At 40.3% G+C, this 24891-nt stretch overlaps 1 protein-coding gene across 1 annotated transcript; it reads left to right on the forward strand.

The window, feature by feature from the left end:
- The first annotated feature begins 14608 nt into the window (after positions 1–14608).
- Positions 14609–22914, forward strand: LOC106889838 (opsin-VA-like). The gene is made up of 5 exons (XM_014945262.1): positions 14609–14969; positions 16447–16657; positions 17265–17382; positions 20355–20594; positions 21404–22914. The coding sequence occupies exons 1-5, from the start codon at positions 14609–14611 to the stop codon at positions 21632–21634; spliced, it is 1161 nt and encodes a 386-aa protein (XP_014800748.1). The 3' UTR covers positions 21635–22914.
- The last annotated feature ends 1977 nt before the right edge of the window (positions 22915–24891 follow it).

Consider the following 24891-nt stretch of genomic DNA (forward strand, 5'->3'; position numbering starts at 1 on the left):
CAGGTCTCTTGGAAAGAAGATCATCGTTCTCTCATGTCACTAATATTGTTTCCTTGTGCTTACTGCAGGATGACAATTTTAAATACAATGCTATTATTATTTTAAATTATGTGTTACTAGTATGGGAGTGATGGCTGTATATCTGGTTGTACTGCAGTTTTAGCTGCTTACGTTTGATGCCTCTCGTCTGCCTCTAGAGAAGTGCGGGGCTGATGTAAAAATACCAAATGGTGATGCTGGGTTCATGTACTTACACTTCACTCAAATGTGACAAAGTGAGAAACAAGAAAAGTAAAAAGCTCCCAACATGGACACTCCTGGTTTGGCTCACTTTCTCAGCCTTGCCAGGTTTACCTTCTATCTCTTTCTCTTCCTACACTCTTTCTTTTCCATCTCTCTCTTGTCCTGCTGCTTCACTGGTTTTATTTCTCCGTCTCCTCTCTAGTCATTTGATTTCCCCATCCCATTGCTTTCCCTACTCTCCCCTACATGGAGAGGGTCACCAAGCAGAGTTCAAACAAGAAGGGTGCTGTGCAGGGCGAGAGTTTCTCTGTCAGGAGGCAGATGGGCTCCGGCCCCTGCAGCCTCCCGGGCTGTCAGTGAGCTCTTCTCATGTCCACTTCACAGCACTTCCTAGACCCTTTTTTATTCTGTTTGTACAGCACAAAACACAGCGAAACCTTCATGTCAGAAACTATATAGTATTTCTAATTCTGTTAGAATTCTAACCAAGTGTGCTTCCACCAGAGAAAAACTCAAGACTGCTTGCTGAACTTACACAAGGAGGTTTCCATAGCTTTCTTAGGAAGAAAAAGGCCTTGAATGTGTTCTTTTCCACACTGGCTTTCAAAAACATGCGTTCAGTTCCATGACTGAATGTGCTGCTGTGATTTTATGCATTTGGACTTTGTTTTCGAGTGTAGCAACTCTGAAGTGTTCATTAAAGAGTGAGTCATCAGTCAAAATCACAGTGTTCAGGGAATTAGGGTTACATTCTCCTGGGGACTGCCCAAGCAGTTAACACATAGTCCCATGATGTTGGCAGCACTCTATTTTTTTAGTTTGGTTGTTTTGGTGATCCAGGAGTTCAGGAATATATAGTAATATATAGTATGTATAGTAATATATTCTTCAATGAGCCAGGTAGACTGACCTGAATAACACTTTTAATTTGTGCATGCTAATTGGTTTGACAAAAGGATGCTACTGCTTCTTTTGCATGTGAGGCCAGAAGTGAATGAGCTAGACTGGTTTTTCCATAACAGTATTTCTTGGTAGCACTAATGCAAAATAAAATGTTGTGTCAGATAAAGTAGTTTTAAAAATACACTGGAATGACTCATGTTGAGAAATTATCCTGAAAGTAATTAAAGGAGTTTAAAAGTTGCATATTTAAACAGAATTCTAACTTTAAAAGTCATGGTATGAGCCCTGTATTAGAGACAAAAATAGATATGTAGTTATTTAACAGATCTAAGCTCTTCCAGTAAAGCAACTCCAATAAAGCAGAAAAATCCAAGAATATCTTGTATAAGTAGACCTTTTGGTTTGTATGCTTAAAGTTATCTATATAGATACTTAAATATCTTGAAGCAGTGAGATGAGATTAACTTCTTGCAGAGGTTTTCCTTCCTTCTTATCAGTCCAATACGTTATTTTCTCACATTAAGGTCCTCAATTCAGAAAGGTATGTCTTTTGCATTCCTGAAGTCTGACTAGGAAGTTAGTTTTTGCACTAGTGAGAGACTGAATTATTTTGGGGAGGACCGTTGGTGTGCTGTGAAGCATGGACAATGCAGGGGGCTGGGAGGCTGTACTTGTCCTGTGGAAGCAGCGGTTGGAGGTAAGTCCCCAGTGAGTGGGGATGACACCACTGGGGTGGGGTTGCCTGTCAGTTCCTCTTCTGAAATGCTGGTCTGTAGAGAATTTTAAATGCTGAAAGGCTGAGAAGAAGATGAACAAGCATGTTATGAGGATCTCTGTGCCATCTAAAAAGTTGTGCATTTTATCTCAGGGGCCTGTGATGGAACTTACAGGTGAGAACTCCCTTGGCATAAGGTTTGCTAGTAGTTCAGGAGCTTTAGTTTTTTGCTTTAGTTTTTTAAATTTTAGATTTGAGGTTTTGATGCTTTAGTTTTTAGTTTCACCTCAGTGTAGCTGGAAATCATAGTATAATATGATTTATGGGGTTAAATACAGAAATACTAAAACTATCAGCTGAGGATACACTTACTCATAAAAATCACATGGAAAACGTGGAGAGAATATAATCATAAAAGCAAGGGAGGGAACCAAGATTTTAGTCATTATAACTGGAAGACAATAGCCAGAGACATTCTGCCAAGCTTGCTAAAAATAAAACCTGAGCGTTTTGTAAGCAGATTTTTTGTTGATATAGTGGCAGGTATTGATACAAACAAAAGATGCAAACTTTTTTGCAAAACTAGAGAATGGTAGTTGAGAATAGGAGATATGAAGGTAAACCTGCACCAATATAAGCGATACACGAATAAATTATCCTTTAATGAAATAAATGTTAATGCAATTTTATTCCTAGCACATTTTTCCATATATGATATTAGCAAACATTTGTCTTGTGATATTGTATCAGCATGGAATGTAAATTTTTTTTTCCCCACACATACATGCTATATGTAAAATCATGAGGCTTAACTTCACTTTGCTACAATCTAATGTGCACTTTCTATCCTCTCTCATGCCAAATGACCAATACCTCATTTTTTTTTTCTTGCTGGCATTAATTTTTGCTTATTTGACATCCAATTTGCCAAATGAATGATGACAGTAATCCTTTCTTCTGTTCTGTTGCTTCATCTTATTCCACACTATGTATTCAGGTTTTCTGGGGTCATTCCCTCTCCCCACCGCCCTTTGTTTTGTGTTCTGTAGAGATGAAAGATTGGATTTATTTATACTAATTAAAATAATTTGGAATATTCATTTAAGTTCAGATAAACTGAATTGCAAATATTAAACATATTGTAACTGCTTAGGCAGAACATAAGGACTTTAATTGTCAATGGTACAGAAAAACTCAAGTTTGGAAGGAACAAAATGACTAAAAATCTGTCACTAGAACAGGGGTTAAAAGACTAAGAAGCAGTAGTTATAAGAAGATATGGAAAGGAGGGTTGAAAAGGACCTTCTCAAAGTAAGAAAAGATTTTAGAACAATTTTATGGTGGTTTTTACGTTATTTTTCTCCAAATACAAACATTTAGAAAATTGCTACTTCAATAGGAAAAGTAATTATAATGGCAAGTTAGACATCTGTAAATGTGACAAAGGTAAAAAACTTCATGCATTTTGAAGAAAAAAAATTTTTTTGTAATCACAATCTTTCTCTTAAAATACATAAGATAATATCCTAATTTATCCACAGAATAATATCAAGTGGAAGGTAACAGTTAACCTCTCCTCCTTGGAGGAGTGCAGTTAATACAGAAAATGAAATTTTTTTATTAAGTGTATGTGTACCCAGCAATGCGGGAGACAAACTCAGGCTATCTACAAGCCTGCCAGTCGACCCAGGCCACTTCCAGCTAGAAGTCACATAACCGTGTTAATGCTAAATCAGATTAGTGAGATTTGATTACTAGTCATTTATCAAGTTGCATAATGTGGTGAGTTTTTTTCATGAGTTAAGGAGCTTACTTTGTGTTGGATCTCAGTCTTACCCTGCCTGTACTGAGTGGACATTTATCTGTGTTGATGGCAGCCTGTGCTTTTTGCATATCCCCATGGTCATACATGAAGATGATGAAAAGTAACAACATAAGGGCAGTTATCTTTGTGCACCGCCTTTCACTGTGGCAAATTCACTCAGTTCATTCTGCATAAAAAGCCTAATCTCTCTCAACACATATGGTCTTTGCCTTTCTTCCTGAAACACTCGTTAACAGAGGTGTGGTGGGATTTCATGCACAGGTTGTCCCAGGCCACCATCTAAGTTTGTCTGCAAGCTTTCTACATCTGTGCTGAAGCTTTCCTTGCAATTATTGCTGTTTTGAGCCTGAAGGACTGCTTGGCAGATTTCCACCTACAGTTTCACAGAACGTGGCTCTTTTGGCCTGGTGGCAGTGGCTCCAAACAGTGTTCTTCCCACCAGCTGCTGGGTGCCAGGGTCAGCAGCAAGTTTTGCAGTCTGTGTCCTTCCCACAGCAAAAGAAAGAGGTGCTGGCAGTGGTTCTTTGGTATATTGTTACCAATTCCCTGCATCCCATTTTCTCTGTGAAAACCCTGCCTTTATGTGACTCGATTTTGGTGAAATAATTTAATGGCATTTGGATCAGTCTAACCCTTCCCTTTCATGGGCTGCGAGAGTTGTGGCAGTGGTAGTGGTTGAGGCACTATCCCTGGAGGTGTTCAAAAGACAGGTTGACATGGTCCTCAGGAATATGGTTTGGTGATTTTTATTTCTTATTTATTTTTTTGTCAGTTAGGTTGATGGTTGGACTAGATGATCTTTAAGGTCCCTTCCAACCTAGACAATTCTATGATTCTAAGAGATGGTAGCTTTTTATTTAGGGCTGCAATAAATACCGTGGTTTAGAAAAATTAATCTTGGACAATCTTATGCATACAGAAATATATATCTGAAAGACATTTATGCTGGGAAAGAGAGTCACTGAATTGAGAAGTGATAGTTCTTTCTTCACAAAGCTCTATGTATGATGTACAAGTGACATATGGGCTGGCTTATACAATACCTTAAACTCAGCTAAGTAGTTCATGGTTTTCTCTTAAAGTGGTGTCTCAGAACATTTCACTTAACTTATAAGTTCTCAGCAATAAATGCTCTTTCTATTCCAGTACAACCACAAAAATAAAATTTATTAGCTAAAACCTATTTCAGCTGGACAAGAGAGTACATAAAAGATGCTATGCCATCAGAAAACTCCAATCATAGGCAATTGTAAGCTAGATGGAAGATGGAAAAATTAACTGTGATTCACTAATTCTCTGGAAATTCATGGATTCACGGATTTGACAGAGTTGGAAGGGACCTCTAGAGATCATCCAGTCCAACTCCCCTGCTAAAGCAGGATTGCTTAGAGCACATCACTCAGGACTGCATCAAGGTGCGTCTTGAAAATCTCCAGAGAAGGGGACTCCACAACCTCCCTGGGCAGCCTGTTCCAGTGCTCTGTCAGCCTCACCGTAAATAAGTTCTTTCTCATATTGAAGTGGAACTTCCCATGTTCCAGCTTATGCCCGTTGCCGCTCGTCTTATCACTGGAAACCACTGAAAAGAGTCCAGCTCCATCATCCTTCAACCCAGCCTTTAGGAACTTGTAAACATAGATGAGGTCTCCCCTCAGTCTTCTCTTCTTGAGGCTAAAGCTCTTTGAGCCTTTCCTTGTAAGGGAGGTGCTCTATCCCTTAATCATCTTAGTTGCCCTACGTTGGACTCTCTCCAATAGTTCCCTGTCCCTCTTGAACTGGGGAGCCCAGAACTGGGTGCACTATTCCAGTTGTGGCCTCCCCAGTGCAGAGTAGAGGGGGAGAATGACCTCCCTTGACCTGCTGGCCACACTTCTCCTTATGCAGCCCAGGATTCCATTGGCCCTCTTGGCAACAAGGGCGCATTGCTGGCTCATGGAGATCCTGCCATCCACCAGGATATAAATATCTTCATCTTAAATGTAATCAATGCATGGATCAGTGATTTCAAGTAACAAAATGATTGGGATACAGGGATAAGACCTATTCCATTGTGAGTGAAGTTTATTTTAATTACTTCATCCATGTGGAGCTACTATATGTATGTAATGATTAAAGTAGTGTAATGGTTGTGTGTATATAATAAGAAAATAATAATAACTTTGCAGAACTTCAATTTCCTAATAGTTCAGAATGGTGGTTTCACTTTGAATATCTCTTGCCTCTGTTTTTTTAACTGTCAGCTAAAATGATCTGATTCTGACTTGAAGGTAAACTGTATTACAGCTGAGAAGCCATAGAGCTTTGCCTTATAGCTTTTGCAAATTAATATGTTTATTGCGGTGTATGTACACGTGTCTAACTCAGGGCCCTCAAAGCAGCTGCTGCTCCAGGAAATGTGTATAAAACATAACTTTCAGCCTCTGACCGTGTTAATTGCATGCAGCATAATGTACTGCGGCTTGTGGAGGGGCTTGAAATCAGTCTCTGACATTCTGGCTGTGTCCTCACACTGCTGTCCAGTGACACTGAGGGTACTGACTGGGGGTACACAGTGGATGTTTGGACAGTAGCTTCTGGTGCATCTCAAAAGGAGGTGCTCTAGAAATATCTCCATGTGTGTGAAGTCACCCACCAGTGTATTGCCTTTGCAGAAGTGGAACACAGTGATATCGGCCCAAGCTGGGGAAACCTAGCGCGGCCAGTGAAGCTTTGTAGCTATCTGTGAAAGAGGCTGCAATTGAATATTTACTGGAGAAATATAAAAACCACCTTGATTTTTTTGCATTTCAGACTGATTTTTTCAAAGTGGGCAGGAAGGCATAGAGATGTTTTATGTAAACTTTTGAATCCTCTTCATAAGATCCAGTACTACTGTTTAGAGCAGAACCATGTATTAAGTCATGCAAGATCAAGTCAGGGTCAGCTCTTGAAGTCCATATTTGCAATTAACTTTCAGTAATGTCTCAGTTCTTATTCTGTTGAATTCCAGCAGTTTAATCAGAGGTTGAATGAGGTGTTTAAGCAATGAACTGACAAATTCTGCCAGCGTAAGGATACAGCACATACAGGTCTTAATGTCAGATATCTGCAGTCAAGTCTTTTCACCAGGTACCTGGGCTATACAGAGATTATTTTGGTTACAGGTGGATTCGGCTGTTGTGAAGCAAAAATCTTGGCTGCTTTGGTTTCTATTGATGTTGAATTTCAGTTATTAATATTGTAGTGATGTTTAGTAGGTTTTCAGAACATTTTTCAATCTCCAGCTAATCTAAGTAAGCAAAATTAATTCCTAAAAGTAGAGCTAAAAATAATGCATTTTGGTGCTAGGAATTAGCAGCAGAACTTTGCTAAATATAACATGTATATAATTTTGAGACCCTTGTAACCAAAACAAATTCTAATGTTGTTATCATTAATGAGGCTTTTTATTTCTCTGACTTGGAAAATATTATGTCTTCCAACTCTCAGAATATATTCAAAAATTTTATTTTGTAGTGAGACTATTTTCCTGGATCTATCTTAAGAGGAGTCCTATTTAGGTCAAGTCAGAAATAAAAAAGTATTGACTTATACATAGTCTTTAATCTGCATATGAGCTAGTTTAACTATTTTCTTGCATATAATAAATTTTAATTTTGCATTTTTGCAGATATGGACGTGCTCTATAAAAGCCTAATGCAGGCACATAGAACTTTCTCAGGAAGTCTGAGTAGAAATGGCTTGCAACTCTGAACTTTAGCAACATCTTCAGTGAAGCAAACCATGAAGATCTTGTGGAGGGAAGAACAGGCACAGCAGACTAGTAAAGTCTTAAAACTAAGGGAAAAAATGCTGATACCAAGCCACCCACAGTCTCACAGACTGAGTAGGAATTTTGATTGGGTGCATTTATGGAACACAAATAAGAAAGACAAAATAGCAAATGTGAGTTAAGGCATTTCTGGACCAAAATATGGTCTCTATGGGGAACCTGAGAACGTTCGGTACATTGCACAAGCAGATCCTAATGCAGCATATGTCAAATCTGGAAGCTGATTTCCATCTAAAGAGAGACAGGAAGCCAGTGAAGGCACATGAGTAATGAATTTAGGTTAAAAAAAAATCAACCAAAAAACCCAGGAAAAAATGTACAACATGGTCTTCAGCAAGAATTTTGTTAGGTAACTGCTAGCAAACCTGCTGCAAAACTGCTAGTACTAAGTGTGGTGAATCCTAGCATCAAGAGGTGCATCAGTATGTATTAGCATTTGTTGAAGAAGCTAAACCTTAGGTGCTGACAAAAGCAAACATGGAGTTGGTATTTTCCCATAAATCATGTCCCTTTATTGGAATATTCTTAAAAAGGATAGTTAAAATCAATATAGTTTTTGTTTGGAGAAAAGTGTTAGTTGGTTTTTTTTTTAAATCAACAATGAAGGTTAAAAGCATCTTCTGCTCTGTACCCTTCCTTGTCAAATGCAATGAGCTTTTTTTCCACTCCTTTGCAACCAGAGTCTTCATTTCCCTTTGTAAAGTGCAATGGTACACCAGTTATGTTTTGTCTTTTGGAAACTTACACAAAGTGGAAGAATTGGCAAGCAGGTCACATTAGTTTTGTGTTACAAAGTTTAGTCTACTAGAATATTCTTGAAGATACACGTGCGAGATAGCAGTTTGTTAGAACTATGAACTGTCAGCACTGTTCAATACTTTTTGCTTAAAAATATAAATGCACAGGATTGAAGAACAAGAAGCTTTATCTGTGTAGCTTTATCTGGCTTGCAAGAGCTGTTGATTGTAACAGTATGCATACCATGTCATATTAAAAAAATAATCAGATAAAACCAGGCAAGCAAAACACTTTATTTCATAGGATTTGCTCCCCCTTCTATAATCCTATCATAAAAGCTTTAAAAAGTCTGTAACTACTTCATGTGGTGTGAAAAACTATTTTTCTGACAAATCAGAGGCTGTACTCAGGGGTGGATACGGGACTTCAGTTTCCTGAGAGTCAAACTCCTGCTGAGCTGCAAAGGATGGAAGCGATGGTACAGCCAGCAAGACCCCAAGCATCCCCCTTATCCAGGACTCGGCCTCACTGCTGCGGGGGGTACATGGCTGAGCCTTGGGGTGTGCATGTGTCTCATCCTCCGTTGTGCAATTATTGCCACGTGAGAGTAATGTCTAAACTTAATTTGTGCACTATAATGAGTAGATTGCTAGAGAAATACTGCTCATGGTGGTGTTACTCCACGATAGCGATCTGTGTTCAGTTTGTTACTGAAAGCGGGCAGGAAGAAGGAACTTGTTTCTGAGGGTAAATTGGAGGTGTAAATTTCACATGACACATCAACTAGAAGATAAAACATGCGTATTTGGTACACAAAACTGCATTTTTTTGTTCACATAGGCAGCTCCAGTAGTCTTACCAAGGTGAAGCCAACTACTTGCTGTGATCAATGTAAGCATTTTCTGAAGGGTTTGCAGGATCAGATCAGTAGGTTCTGATTCAAAAGTAAGGGCTTCTAGAGAATTTAAGATTAGGTGTTTGAAGGAGTTGTAATTAGCAACTCAAAAGGGTGGGTCCCAGTGTGTTATTTATGCAGAGAGTTCCAGGGATGTCAGAGGGAATTGTGGAATGCACCTGAAAGGATCTCTTTGCAGAACAGGAGCCATCCTGGTGTAATCCAACCTGTCCCAGCACAGGGAGTAGTGCTGTGTCACCCATGTGAGTCCTTCCAGGTCTTGCCCCGGCAGCCAGAGCACACAGGCTGGTGCTGCTGCTGGTGGGACCCCTTCTGCCCCATGTCTCCATCAGATCTGCTGGGGCTTCTGCAGAGCACTGCTCTACAGCATCCTTCTCCCAGAATGATCCACTGCTTAGAAACACATGGAGGTGATTTGTGCAAATCTGGACGCTTTGAAAGCAGCATGTTGAAAGGCAGCTGTGTGCTCAGGTATGTCTATAAATTGGAGAAGGAAAGGTAATGACTAACCGCTTCACAAAGGTGACCAGCTCAGCGCATCAGCCCACACCTGGAGGTTCTTCCTTCATCCTCAGATTTTCTTGTTACGTAATTATTTTGTCTTATTCTAGTGCTTCTTTTTCATAAAATGCTTTTCTTGTCAGAGTAAGGTGATAAATTCACAAAGGAGCTGTAAAAAGACCTACAATAGGAATGAGAAAACACTAAGTGTCTCTACATTAGAAACTAATCCTCTTAGCCTTTGGAAGGGAGAAGTGGTGGTGTGGAGCTGACAGGTTTGGTGAGGAGTGATTGGGCTGAGGCACAATAAATTCTGCTGCTCAGGATGTCACTAAATACATTTACGTTCCTAGTGTGCCCTAAATAATGATCTGTTACAGCTTGTTTCACAGTATTTTCAACCAGAACGTGCTAACATTTTCAGAAAAGGAATGATTACTTTTCAGTTACTTTCAGTACTGGCAGTTAACCGTTATGTTTTCTTTTTGAATCTCTGCCACTTTCCACAATGAGGCCATGGCACTGCAGAAGTTGTGTTTGTCTGTATTTTTGAAGGAAAACAGTCACTGTTTTCTTGGTAGGAAGATGCACTGGGCAAACAATATCAAGATGACTGGCCTTGTAAGGGCACCAGGATTGTTGTGGTGTGAATTAGGAACAGCTGTTTGGTTGCAATACTTGGAAAAGAGTTTTCCAAAGCACTCAGTTCCCTTTTGGGCTACTTAAATTTTCCATGTTATTTTCATTTACTGGTTACATTGCAATATCACCAGTGTGCTCCAGGGACACATCTCAGTCCTGCTGTGCAATGAACAGTGGTCTGGAATACATAGCTACACTGTGTGTGGTGAGTCCATGGTGTCTAAATGCATCTGCGAACGCTGTGGGCAGTGGTCATCCCTATTTATTGAGTTTCGATTAATACTAACGTGCTATAAGCCATGGAGAGAGTTCTCTGTATGCCTGAATATGCACCACACAACTCCTTATGATGTGTAAGGATGCATTATGCATAGTCAGAGTCTGAATTTCCTTCTCAAGCTAGATGGGCTGGATTGTTCCTGCTTCCAAAAGTCCGAGACGGTTTATACAACTGATAGCGCAGTGTTAGCTCCGTGTGTCAAGCTAGATAAGGAAAATTAATAACAAACAGCAAAATAAAAGCTCTTTCACTGGCAGAGAAATTCATAAATATAGAAGACTGCTGAACCTAATACAGCAACAAAACAGACATCAAGTTCCTCCTTAGCCACTGAAGTGGTAAATGTTTCACAATGATCTTTTGGGGAATATACAATTTCTGAGGAAGCGCAAACCATTGAAGTGTTCTTTTGCTCACTATAGTAACATAGTCAGCTCTTTCAATGCCCATTGACTTTATTGCTTTTTGTTAAAACAAAGATTTCTTTTACTAGAGTGTTAACAGATTAGTATCATGTGAAAGCAAGTGGGTGAAAAACTCAAAAATCTGTGGAAAAACGTTCATACTGAGAGCAAAATAATTTCAGTCAGAATCGGTAAAAGTATGTAATCATTGCCTTTTACTTAATAGCTTTTATGCAATGCCCAAGAAACTAGGTTTAACTGTGCTTTGCAAAGCACTGTGCTATCATAAATTAAATAAAGTCTTACCTGCTCATTTGAGGCCCCAAACTGCAAGATATTGTTAACATGTCTTAAGTAAATACGGCCTGCTAACAAATTGTTTCCTTTTCTGATGCTCAGTGTGTGCTGCTTTTTTGGTGGTGTGGTTGTTTTTTTTAATGTTAGTTTGTTTTGTTTTGTTTTTTGTTTTAATTAGTTTCTTATTCATAGTTAACAGAACATGTTTTGTTTAGCTACCAGCTTTGTTATATATTGCTGGTTACTGAAATTCATGCAACTATGCTGCTATCTTTTCCAGTGTAGAACGCCTCTTTTGTACACAACTTTTATCTTTTGACAAATGGAAATCTCCACTCCCATTCTTTTCATGAGTAAAAGAGCAAAATAATTCCTCTAAGTCACTCAAAAAGGGGAAGGACAATTTTTTTCCATTATGATAGTTCAGTGTTTTCTGAGAATAGATTTCAAATGTGTAATTACTGGCTTTCAGGAACTGTGAGAAAATAAAACTGCAGCTAAAAAAAAAAGAGAAATGGATGGAGGAAATCAGTTATAAAACCACCTGCCAGTATCTGGAGTACTCTCTGTACAGGCAAACTCACAAACTGACCGCCTAGAAACAAGTGCTTCAGTGAGACAGCCTGATCAACTGGAAAAGCCTACTTTACTGCTGATTTTTTTTTTTTTTTGTATTGGCTCTTGCATGTTCAGAGTGTTTTTTTAGACAACGTATCCTTCCATGGAAGCTTCTGAATGGGTTATATGAAGGTACTTTACAGTATCTTTATGATATGGTACTGCACAGGAGTACCAACTCACTCTTCTGCTCTCACTTCTGATGCTCCGAATGATTTTGGTTTAGTCAGGCAGCAGGAGGAGAATATTTATCTAAACATGGGCCATGGCCAGGTCGATCACTGAGATGAACACTCACATATGACACAGGAGCCAGTTATGCTTGTACCTAACGTGATGTCCTTCACTTCAGATTCCCACAAAACATCTGTACAGCAGAGAATGCTCTTTGCTCTAAATAAATGTGACTAAACCAAACCCTTCTTGGGTACAATGCAAATCTTTCACAATCACTTTGATGAGTGAAGGCCACTGCTATCATTAGATGGCAGCATTTTAGGACTGACTATCACATGCTCAAAATCTGTGAGAACCAATTCAAGTGTACCACTTGAAAGACCACACTGACTTCAGAGCTCATTTCCCAGTTTGTGTCTTGTGGGAATGGTAAATTTGGGACCAGTTTACTAACTTTGACATGCAGTTTCAGGCACCAGATTTTATCTCAGTTAGCACAGTTCTTGTCATCCTGATTTTGTCTTACAGCTGGAATCACTGTCGACATATTACACTAGTGCTGTTAGTTACATGCCCCCTTCACCTTGCCAACCATATGTTCTCTTCTCCAACCAGAGCCTGGGGCTGTTTACTGTCTACCAATTTACCTCTTCATACAAAGTGTTAGTCAGGACCACCTTTGCCAAGGAGGCGAGTCATGCTTTAGCTCTGGCCAAGAAAATGAAGGCTGCGGTGGGTCAGATGTGTGAGATACGACCAACAGAGATGTATCATGTATAATTTCAAACAACATAATATACAAACTTGATTTTGAAGTTGTGGTCTGGATCTTGTGCTGCAGTATGTAGGCAGTGGAACTGAGCTGAATCATGCCATATAAGGACTGGCTGGAGGAATTTTAATGTTGCTGTGTGTTGATCCTTCTTTTATTTATGACACTTGGAATTTTTTAATATTCCTGTTGAATAAGTATTATTTTGTGAGTATTTTTATTACCTGATTTGATCTGCTTAAACACTGGCTCTTTCATCTTTGCTTGAGTATAAACTAACAATTTAAAAATATCTTTGTTATTTTGCTTACGGTAAGTAGGAGTTGAGGTTTTTTTAGTTCAAAATATTCTGAAATTTTCTGATGCATAAGTGTTACCGCCAGTATCCAGAAACCCTTTTGATTCCATGCCCGCATACCAAAAGATTTTAACCTGTGTTAACAAAGTGTTTCACATAGAAGCCAAAGCAGATATAAACTCAATGGAACATATGGGCAAGTGGTGTTACTTGTTTTCACTCTCGCTCACCTCCTGTTTGTTTATTCATGTGCTGTGTGTGGTGCATGAACTCTCCAAGACAGGAACTAGATTGCTTTTTGTATTTTTGACTCTGGTTAACATTTTTAGGCTCTGATTAACAATTATGGGCCCCAAGAATTATCTCACAGTACAGCTGAATTATTTCCATATTCTTGGGGTATCCAGCTTAATTTGTGGAATAATTAGTGGCAGCCTGTTAGGAGTATTGGAATATCTGTCACAGTACTGTGTCTCATTAGCGTGCAGAGATAACTGAGCTGCTCATCTTGGGAAACAAACACAAGTAACCCTAATAACCCTGATGGTTATTAAAGAGTTCAGAAAGATCCAGTCATTTTAATCAGAAATATATGGCTAGCTGTTAGTTTTCCTGCTATCTGTTGTCATGCTTTACTGCTTTTATTTCTTTTCATGTATTTCCAAACTCTATCTTTAAAAGGTTGTTGTGCATCTTTGAGTTTTTAGTAATAAGTCTCCAGTTACAATCGTTATGCCTTCATTGGGGATATCATCTACACTGTCTCTGATATAAGCTGAAATTCCACTGAATAACATCGAAAACTTATTTAACTCAGAGCTTCAGTTCCGAGGCTGTCAGCTGGCTGTCAGATGTGGGTTTGTACCACAGCTCACTGCTCGGTTCGTGGCTGCTGTGGTCACCCAGCGTTAATCTTCTCAGGGCTGCCCCTTTTCCAGAAAAGGAGTCCAGTGGGAACATCCCCCTTGCTGTGCTCCAGCCATGCAGGGCAGGAGGAGATCTCTCCACCCTCAATATTAACAGAAGGAAAGCTTCATTTTCACAATGCTAAATGTCAGGGAGGGTTCCAAGCAAATGCTTCATTTCCACCCCCCCAGAGCAGGGATGATCTGAGGGATGTTTCAGCTCTGCTGTTGGCTGCTGCAGAAGGAGGAAACCTGCAGCTTCTGTAGCTGGGTTTTATTACCGATAAAGACACAGCTGCAGCAGATGACTACTGGCAAAGAGGGGCAGAAGTTGCTCTGAGAGATTTTCTCGCTCATCCCTATTTCCACATTCACTGCATAGCACTAAACTTTCCTATGACCAAAACTTTGTTTCCTGGACTATTACCGGAAAGCAGAAGCCTGGAGAGCGTGTTCCCTCTTCTGTTGGAGACAGCAAAATTCTCCTTTTAATCCTGAATGTTATTTACAGATTAGAAACCCCAGTATTATACAATATTATTTTTGCTAGTGGGAGAGGAAAAATGGATGCATTCAGAGCACCTGAAAATGAGTCGCTGTTGTCCAGTTCCTCTGGTCCTGCCAGATGGGATCCTTTCCGCCGTCCCTTGGACTCCATCCAGCCCTGGCAGTTCAGGCTCCTGGCAGCAGTCATGTTGGTGGTGACCTCCCTGTCGCTTGCTGAGAACCTGGCTGTAATCCTGGTAACTTTTAAGTTCAAGCAATTGAGACAACCTGTCAATTATGTTATAGTGAATTTGTCTGTGGCTGATTTCCTGGTCTCACTGACTGGTGGCACCATCAGCTTTTTAACGAATCTAAAAGGTTATTTTTACATGGGATACTGGGCTTGTGTACTGGAAGGATTTGCTGTCACATTTTTTGGTAAGCTGCATTTGTTTGTAGTTGTATATTCTTTTCCTTCAACTTCCTTCAATGTATTCTACTAGCTTTCCTGCAGCGTCCCAAATCACTTTGCATGCCTTTGAACTCATTGATTCTTTCCCCAGTTACATATAAACTGTAATGGATCTTATGTGTGAGTGAATAATGTAGATCACTGTCTCTGTCATATGTCAGTGGCTTGTCTCATGTGTACTGATCATTGGATGCATTTAATATAATGAGAAAAAGTATGCTAATAGAGTAACAGTGTTGTGTGGGTTTTTGGTAAAACCATACCAGGAAAAAATCACTACGTGTCACTGTTTTCAAGGTTTGTATTTAGGTGCATGCATATATGGATAAATAAGAGAGAGCACAAAAGAATGAATGGCTGCTCTTAAACTGTGGAAGATATCAAGGCACAGAAACACCTTTGTTAGCTCCCCTTCAGTGGCTCTGAGGAACCGTGACACACCTGAAGCAGGCACCCCATGCACCTATACCTTTTTGTACTCTTTTTCTTGACTTTGTTTTACTAACTCCACAAAAAATATTAGAAGTATTCTAAAAGGGAAAATCCTCACCACAGAGTTCCCTGTGTAAACTCAGCTCTGTAGAATAAATGGGGAATTAGTTTAAAATGGGACATCTACTTACTTCAGACAGACGTTCACACCTGCCTCCCTGTTCCTGTTTGTGAAAATGTATAGCAAAGGCAGCCTTTCAGCTCTTGTCACTGCTCCAGATCAAACACTTTGCCAATCCTCAGCCTGAAAAGGAGTCCTACGGTTGCTCTCAGCCTGGTTAAGCTAGACAGAGGTCAGGGACAATGCTACTAAATCCGTTTGTGGCATGTAAGCCATGTCCCATGGAGAAAGATCAGGCTGTTTGAAGTTTTTAGTGGCCAACCAGAATATATATGCCTAATAAACTGATAATTTGATGTTGTGAGCAGCTGTCTGTAGGTTAGGGTTTTATCACAGTCTGATATATGACAATTCTTGCAAAGATAGCATTTTGAAGATATATCTTAATTTGTTAATTTGGAAGCTACACATAATTTGCTGCTTTTCAGAGTGGAACCAAATGAAAAAAGAAGTCACTGTCTGGCCCAATTAGCTGCTTGGTTTTGTAGTCATTATACCTTAGACTGACAAACTAGACAAATAAATATTAGAATAATGCAAAATTGTACATCCTTTCATAACTTGGGTAGATGGAAAAGATGCCTGATGTGGTGGGTGTTCCAAATACTGGAACAGGTGGTCCAGGGTGGTTGTGGACTCTGTGGAGATACTCAAAAACCCAACTGAACTTGTTTCTGGGCAACTGGCAGTAAGGACTGTGCTGGGGGTATGTGGAAGTAGATGACCTTCAGAGATGCCTTTCAACCTAAACAATTCTGTGATGTGGGATGGTATTTGCTTTTCACTGAATCTACCCAATTTTTGATACTGACTGTGTCTTCTTCCTGTAGGCATCGTTGCTCTCTGGTCTCTTGCTTTGTTGGCTTTTGAGCGGTACATTGTGATCTGCCACCCTTTGGGAAATGTGCGCTTGAGGGGGAAGCACGCAGCCCTAGGGATTGCCTTTGTATGGACCTTTTCCTTCATTTGGACCATCCCACCAACAATGGGCTGGAGCAGTTACACCACCAGTAAGATTGGAACTACTTGTGAGCCTAACTGGTAAGGCCACTCTTGCAGAGTATGGTAAAGAAATGAAACTTGCAGCTCAAGACATATCAGGGGCAAGAATTTAAAGGAAAAACTTAAAGATGATGTACATCTCTGCAAAAATGGATGTAAAGGAAGTTGTAACAAAACTGAGCAAAATTTGCCTTGAACAGATTTAAAAAAAAAAGAATAATTCTAAAGGGAGGAGATTTAATCTCTAACGAAAATAATCATCCTATACCTTGTGCTTTGTATCAGAATTCAAAGAGGACAAAGATTTTTGAGAAAACTTTATAAAGCGCTGAGCAACCTGGTCTGGCCCTGTAGCTGACTCCCCTTTGATCAGAAGGTTGGACTACCCCAACTACTACTGTCTCTTCCCACCTGAACTGTTCCACAGTTCCGTGATACTGTCCCTGTGATCACAGGATCCAGTCCTTGCCCACAGCCAGGGAGGTGGCCCAGGGCTCCATCTGCTGATAGAGCTGTAAAGACGCAGTTCAAATAAAAGCAGTTGGCAAAAATACTGGAGACAGCTTTGAAAAACAAAATTAATACTTTGAGAAAACAATAACACATATTAGTAATAGATACACAATGTATTTTGTGTTTTATACAGGTACTCAGGAGCTTATACTGACCATACGTACATTATTGCTTTCTTCACCACCTGTTTTATAGTGCCTTTATTGGTGATTTTGGTATCCTATGGAAAACTGATGCGAAAGCTGAGAAAGGTAAGAAGAAGCACTTAAAAGTAAACTTTTAAAATGTGTACATATGCTAATATTTGGAATTTTTGTGCTTGATTTTCTATAAAGATCAGACATAAGCAGAACAGATTTTCAGGCAGTAAATGCACTCAGTTATTATCCCTTGTTATACAGTTATCCTTACACACAGGAATTCATGCTATGCTTAGAAATGAATTTTCAAAGTGTGCAGTTTGCATCACTTACCAGTAACCCTCATGAGCCAAACATCATACAAATTACAGAATCTCTGCTCGTAACTAAAGAAATGGAATGATCGGTATTGGTTTGTTTACAATTGTACTTCAATTCAGTGATGTTTCTTAAGACTCAAACCAGGTTAATCAGAATTTATCTTAAAATGATTGCATTTGTAAATTTTAAGAGTGCTAGCTAATACTCTATAACACTTATATGCAGAATAAGGTGCAGCATTTGTAAATAATGCAATGCTGTTTAGTAAAAAATATTAGATTGTTAAGGAACATTTAAAAGACTTGAGAAATGCTTTTGAATTTTATTTAATGATTATGTTGTTGATCTGATCCAAAAGAGAATCTGTGAAAAGTGAAATAGAAGACAATAGAATAGCAAAATTCATATTTGGGACAGGATTTGGGGACAATATTTTGGGACAATATTGTATTTCTATTTACTGTAAAGCTGCCTTGTCTTATTGCTTCAGTAACAAATTCAGTAAATTTCTTCAGTTTACTGATGTGTTGAAAGTATTTGGGGTAGTTAAATGCTTGTATTTACCCCAGTGTCATTTTCTACAAGTAAAACAAATACATGGGAAATGCAAAAAGATTTTATTTATTCATTAGAAAATACAGATTGGCACATGTGTACTTCAGGTGACATCACGATTCCTCTAAATGGATTTTTCTTGATTTCCTCCTGGATGCATTTAGGGGAGAGAAGGTTAAATGGCTGTGAGAGGTTGATTTCAGTGTTAAGCACAAGAAGGTTTTCCGGTGGAATGTTAACTGCAGCACAGACATGTTGCTGCTGGCAGTGCTTTGGTGGGGTAGCACAGTGTTTGCTGGTGGGGGACATGAATTACAAGATATGGAGATGATTGAAGAAAATCATTACTGCCGACTCAGACTCTTCTAAGAGAACCTGTAAAATTATGATTCTGTTTTCTGAATACCCATCTGCAGGGATGGGACAGGGCCACCTCCTGGAGGCTGTTCTGGGAGGGACATGGGGTAGAAGAATATTTTCTAATTTTTTTTAAAAATCACACTTTTCAGTATGTTGTGTTTCACACTCCCCTTGCAGCTTAGTGACCTGTCAGATCACACGGCCAGGACACACTGGGGCAGCCTCAGGGCGCCTCATCACAAGTGTAAATCACCGTGGCTTGTTGTCAGTCCTTGCCAGTTGGCTTGTGTTGGCTTTTACAGAGAGATGTAACTGACAGAGTTGGCTTCTGTTACTTGTAACAGCTTAAAACACAGTCTGGTGTAGAAACTCCAACCGCCTGCAATATATTCTGTAAATTTATAATGAATTGCCATAAGGCTATATCTCACAACTGACCTAATTTTTTAAAAATCTGACTACGATGAACTGGCACCAGAGCTAGGGTCTTGATGTTCCCAACCAACCCTCTTCCCAGATTGTGACTGCCCTGTTCCACAGCTCCCACAGTGCAGACCTGGTTCTGAGCAGCACCAGCTCGTCCTAGTACAGACTGCTCATCCCTCAGTCGCTGTGACCACAGCTTTACAGTGCCAAGAGTAGCTTTCACTACAACTGCAAAACTAATGAAAGAAATTAATCTTTAGGGAAACATCTAATTAACAGTTTACAATGGAGATAAATTAGTATGGCAGCATTAATTTGTTTATAAGATAAAGCACCAGTATCTGGATCCTTATCAGTTTCATGTTCCCAGAGAACATGAAAGGAGAGAGGAAGGAAGAAAGAGAGGAGAAAGGAATCCACTGCCATCCATGAGAAGCCATAGCTGAGAAAAAGGCCAGAGATATGAGACAAAGACTAAACAGTCGAAAGCACAATCCAGGAGATTGTGCTCCTTCCCCAGGGTGACTGCGCTGCTGCTGGAAGGGAGGCTGGGCTGCTCTCTGTGTAGGTACAGCAGATATGAAAAAATGCTATAGAAATATCATGTATTGGCAGGGAATATCTTAGGGATACTGCTGCTATCAATACCTAGAGACAAAATGTTCTCTAGTCCACTTTCCTGCAAGCCAAGAAGTCCAGTTTTAGGCCTTGTGCAGACCCAGAGCTGTTGTAAGCTACGGTAGCTCCGTTGAAGTTAGTGATGTATGGCAAGTTGTTTCACCCAAAAGTGTAGCCCTAATTTCTGTTTCACATTTTTAGTGGTAACTTATCATCAGTTACTGCAGTCACTCATTCTGACAGGGTCATTGTATTCTGTTATTTGCCATTCTAAATAGAGGCCAAATCTTGTCTCTGATTTGTCTAAAATAATTAGGCTTACTTTTCTCACAGATGGAATTTAATGGTATTTCTGCACTGCCCTGGCGTGGGCTGCTGCAGCACCCATGAAGTTACCTGAGTTAGATTAACTTTTGTGAGGCTGGACAGCAAACCCGTGCCATGCTTCACTCCTGATGACTTGGCTGAAGCTTGGGAGTGTCTATGGGCCGCAGTTGTGCTGGGCTGCGATAGTTTTCTACACGGAGATTGCTCTAATAATTACTTTTTGCTCTTACTTTGGCAATATAAATATAAAGATACTTAAGCAAAGGAAAAGTTAATAATGGGAATATGCAGTAATTCATGTCCATCAGCAGTGACATTGACACCCTGTAGTCCAGTAACAACATCCTTATGTGCTGTCATACTCAAGAAGAGCAGATCTTTCCTTCTAGCCTGACAGATGAGTAGCCTGGGAACTCAATTCACTGGTTAGAGGCCTTGTAATTTGTTTTCTAGAATCTTCTGTCTTTTCTTTAAAGGTATCAGATACACAAGGCAGGCTGGAAACTACCAGGAAACCTGAAAGACAAGTGACCAGAATGGTGGTTGTTATGATCATTGCCTTTCTAATCTGCTGGACGCCATATGCCACCTTTTCTATCCTAGTCACTGCATACCCCTCCATTGATCTGAATCCTCGTCTGGCAGCAATTCCAGCTTTCTTTTCCAAGACAGCTACTGTTTATAATCCAATTATTTATGTCTTTATGAACAAACAGGTAACATATGCTCTCGAAGTGTGTTTAACATTCATTATTTTATATTGTCTTGCTTTATAATGAGTTATTTCTACCTACCTACATCTTAGTTAACTAGCATTGCAATATCCAGCATTTTGAAAAAAAATTTCACTGTGTATCTATCTACTGGAAGATAGCATAAGCCTCTGTGCATTATGAAAATATGAACATGAATAATTATTAGGTTTAGATAGCATAAAGGAAAATCAGCCTTTAGTGGACACCAGTTAGTTTTCTGTATGAAAATTTCAAGGCTGTCCCAGTACATTTTTGTAATCCTTTAGGAATGCAACACCAGTGAGTTGATTTTGAGGTGGGATGGAAGTTTTCAAGATCTTGAATTTGAGTCAGGGGAAATGCTGCATTTGGGGCTGCTTGTGCAGGGAGGGTAGAAGCATTTCACATGCCTATGGGACGGGGACCTTTCTTCTCTGGAATGGGGTAGAGGATTGGATGAAGAGAAAAAGAATTAACAAGGGGGTGAACCAGGGTGAAATGTGTTCACTGTGGTAACAGGCATGATAATAAACTTGCATAGATTTATGCAATGAATGTGGCTACTGAGAGTGCTGGTATCAAGCAGAGTATAAGAATAAAAGTGAGAAGAAGACAAATGGTAAAGTGATTGTGAAATAAGAAGTGATGAATACATTTATTTATTCAGTCCTGCAGAGAAAGCTGTTGCTTGTCTCACATTCTGTGGACAGCAGCCTGACACAGATTGCTTTATAGAGATATTTAAAATTCCTTATGTGTTTTGATTGATTTCCTTTTTTCCAACTTTCTAGTTCAGAAAGTGTCTGATTCAGATGTTCCGCTGCAGTGCTATAGAAACTGCAGAGTCCAACATGAACCCAACTTCAGAGAGAGCGATGCTAACACAGGACAAAAGAGGCAGTGAGATGTCTACCATGGCAGGACGTAGCACCATCTCTAAGAGGAAAATGGGAGATGAACACAGAAACTGCCGATCTTTTGCTCAGTTGGAAGCTTCAGAAAACAAAATCTGCCCCATATAGGGTGGGAGATATGACCATTAATGCATTGCTACAGCATATTTCCTTGTTACCATCACTTAATATAAAAAATGTTGTTAGTGGGGACATGATGCTCCTGTGGACATTGGCTTTGGAGATTCTGGGCTCCTGAGTGCATGTAAGTGTTTCTTGGCTCTGCGGTTGCAGTCAAACATCCAGTCATAAGGTGAGTCCTGTCCTCCACTGTGTTCCTCTTCCCAATTCACAGCCTGCTTGCTCCTGAAAATACAGTCCCTGTCACTGTAACACAGCAAGGAGAGGGGTGTTTTACGCTGGTGATGGCTCCTTGGTCTGCTGGACAAAAATGTGAAGCGACACATGGCTTCAGAATGCTAATGAACAAATAAGAAATATATAGCACACAGTGGACTCAGTTTCAACCAATAGAGGTTTGGGGAGGAACAGGTCTAAGTGCTTTTTTGTTCTTTTGGGTGACAACTATTATTTCTGTTTCTTAACAATTAGAATTTTCAGAGATCAGTGGTTAAAGAATATAGATACTATGCATGTGCTGGGCCACGTTACCTTGCACTCCTGGGCTAGGGCCTGCCTCTCTGGAAAGTATCAGCAACATCCCGGTGCATGGGCAACCTGCAGCAGCCAGTGGCACCAGGCTTCTGTTCTTGGAGGAGCAGTTGTGTCTCCCTCCCTGCAGTCCTTTAATTCCTGTTTCTGCCGAAGCCACATCCTCACCACTTTTAATTGAGCTACTGATCCTGGCATAAATCATTAACTTGTTATTACACCTTTGGTATCAGAAGCAAGGAGTGCAACATAAATACATATTCTGTAAAAAGTGAAAAAGAACAGAAATTGCCAGCTTTCCATGGTTGTTTCCATCTTATTTCTTTAATTCACACTATGACATGCAGCAGTGTACTTAGATTTAGCAGAATGTCACTTAGGCACATGCAAACCCAAACTAGGCCATGGGTGTAATGAAGACATCTATTTTAAACAGCCTTTGGTGAACGTCGTATGCAGTGTTGCTAAGGCCTGGCATGTTGGATTTTGAATCCTGTGTAAGATTTATATTTAACTGAATGCACTTTAGAGGAAAAGGCAACATCTGACTACATATAAATGGTTTAGTATGGAAAAACATTATTTCTGTATAAGACTTTAATATAGTGCTAGTCAAAACAAATGTTGTTCCATAGTTGTATGGGGAAGCTACACCAGCTACACACTGTACAGGCCTTAGCAATAGAAATGTGATATGGAGTGAATCATCCAGTGTTCAGGTTTAAGTCAAAAAATGTTTCTTTACACAGAATAAAGATAATTCCTTTCTACCAGATTTTTCTTCTCTTTTTATTTTGTTCTTACATTTGGAAAAAATATATTGCCTTGAGAAGGAATGACAGGGTATCTGTGGTCAGACTTGGTCCCAGAGCAGTACTTTGCTGCATTGGAAGTCAAGAACCATCCCTGCAGCAGATGAGGATGTGGGGGACTGGGGAAGCACTGTGCAAAATATATCCCGAAGCCGTGGTATTTGGCAGAGGCTGACAATTCTCTTGACTTCTTGACAATTCTCGGGCTCAAGGGGAGAAATGCTGCAGCTCCCATGGAGGGTGGAGGGACAGGGACAGGCAGTGTGGCCTGCAGCCACCCTGGCCTTAGCAGGCTCACGTGGCTGCTTGGCCACTCGCTCCTGCCTGTGGCCCCTTGAGGCATTCTCACCAGCAGGCGTACAGAACAATTCAGCTCCCAAATGTCTGCACAGTCATGGCTTTTGGATGCATTTTGCTTTTGCTCTGTGCAGGCAACCTAAACACTAAAGCAGTAGTGACAGAAACTGTCAGCTCTTCACTCCTCCTCCCTGTCACCAGCCTTCTCATGGGGATGTGTTTTGGGGGTCCCACCATCTGCAGCCCTCACTTCTGAAGGCAAGGGAGGCCGGGGAGGAAGGATAGACTGTTTCAAGCAAAAGTGTCTGACATCCAGGACAAACATGTTATAATAAGTAACTATGCATACCTGCCTTAGGTAACTGCTGATGATCTTTTTTTTCCCATCAAATATGTAAGAATTATTCAGTAAGATCTTTCTGTTAAAAGAACTTTTATAAGTGCATAGCTAAAATGTGATCCCCTCAGCAAGTGTACTTCTGTAAAGCTTTCCCTTAACACTCTGCCTGGACCTGCTCCTTTTCCCCTTTCCCCACCTCCCCATTGCTCTCACAGCCAGCCACAAATGCAAAGGGCCCAACCATGCTCTTTGCTTTGCATCTTATAAAAGCATTATACACCTCTTCGGCCCTTTTCTACAACATGTGTCCTTTGCAGAAGATGAGGAGCCATTGGGAAGCAGTGGTGGTTGACCATGCAAGGGGTGAACTGCAGATGAATGAAGAGCTGGCAAGTTCCTGCAGTTGGAGACCCAGCACAACAACTGCAAGGTTGGAGGGCAGGACTGGCACGAAGTGAGCTACCGGAGTGAATTAGCAGAAGTAAGGAGGGTGAGATGGGCACCTCTACCATTGCGCCAGAAGAGAAATTGGCATCATGGTGAGTCCTCCTTGCCCAGTGGTAGCTGCGGCCATGCCAGACAACACAAGGAATGGACATGGTCTCTGGCAAGGGGCAAAGCACCAGGAAGAAGACGCTGCTCAACAAGCAACACCTGGGAGCAGCCAGGGCTCCCTGCTTTAGACATCATGGTGCTAGCCAGTGGCTTCTGCAGGAATCTTTTTATCTTTTAACATTTCCCACAAAAGGCAGCCATGCCTAGGCCGTCCAGGCCTCACCACCCTTTACCCTGGAGCTGTCAGGCTATGTAGCTACTTAACAATTTCCTTGGTCAGAGAAATTCAATTGCAAGACACAGAGAAGTAATTTGTAACATTTTAAAAACTTACTTTTAAATAAACAATTTTATACAGTATGATCCTCCTCTTAACTCATCCTGGACTCAAAATTGATCTGAATTTTATCCCTTTTATATTTTCTGAGTAGGATTATTCAGATTCAAATGCCCTGTTTTCATTTTAGAATGGTAAGAACCAGTGAGGGGAGTGCACATGTGAGAACTCACTGCAAGACATCCACCGTCTTCGTATTCATCTCACAAAATTTCATGAGGTGATTGTCTTTTACAGCATAATTTTGGCCTTGGATTTCTGCAGTGTTCAAGCTTAAACCCAAGCTATGAACTTCATTCATAGGGATCTGTAGCTGGAAAGGCCGACGAAAAGCTCTTTTGGGGGCTTTTTGGACGCAGGGCAAGCCTCGTGG

Source organism: Calidris pugnax, unplaced genomic scaffold, assembly GCF_001431845.1.
Source record: "Calidris pugnax isolate Ruff unplaced genomic scaffold, ASM143184v1 scaffold89, whole genome shotgun sequence".
NCBI classification, from domain to species: domain Eukaryota; kingdom Metazoa; phylum Chordata; class Aves; order Charadriiformes; family Scolopacidae; genus Calidris; species Calidris pugnax.

Coding starts and splice junctions, on each gene's coding strand:
- LOC106889838 (XM_014945262.1), top strand. CDS start 14,609: ATGGATGCATTCAGAGCACCTGAAAATGAGTCGCTGTTGTCCAGTTCC. Junction 17,383..20,354: donor TGATGCGAAAGCTGAGAAAG/GTAAGAAGAAGC, acceptor TTTTCTTTAAAG/GTATCAGATACACAAGGCAG. Junction 20,595..21,403: donor ATGTCTTTATGAACAAACAG/GTAACATATGCT, acceptor CCAACTTTCTAG/TTCAGAAAGTGTCTGATTCA.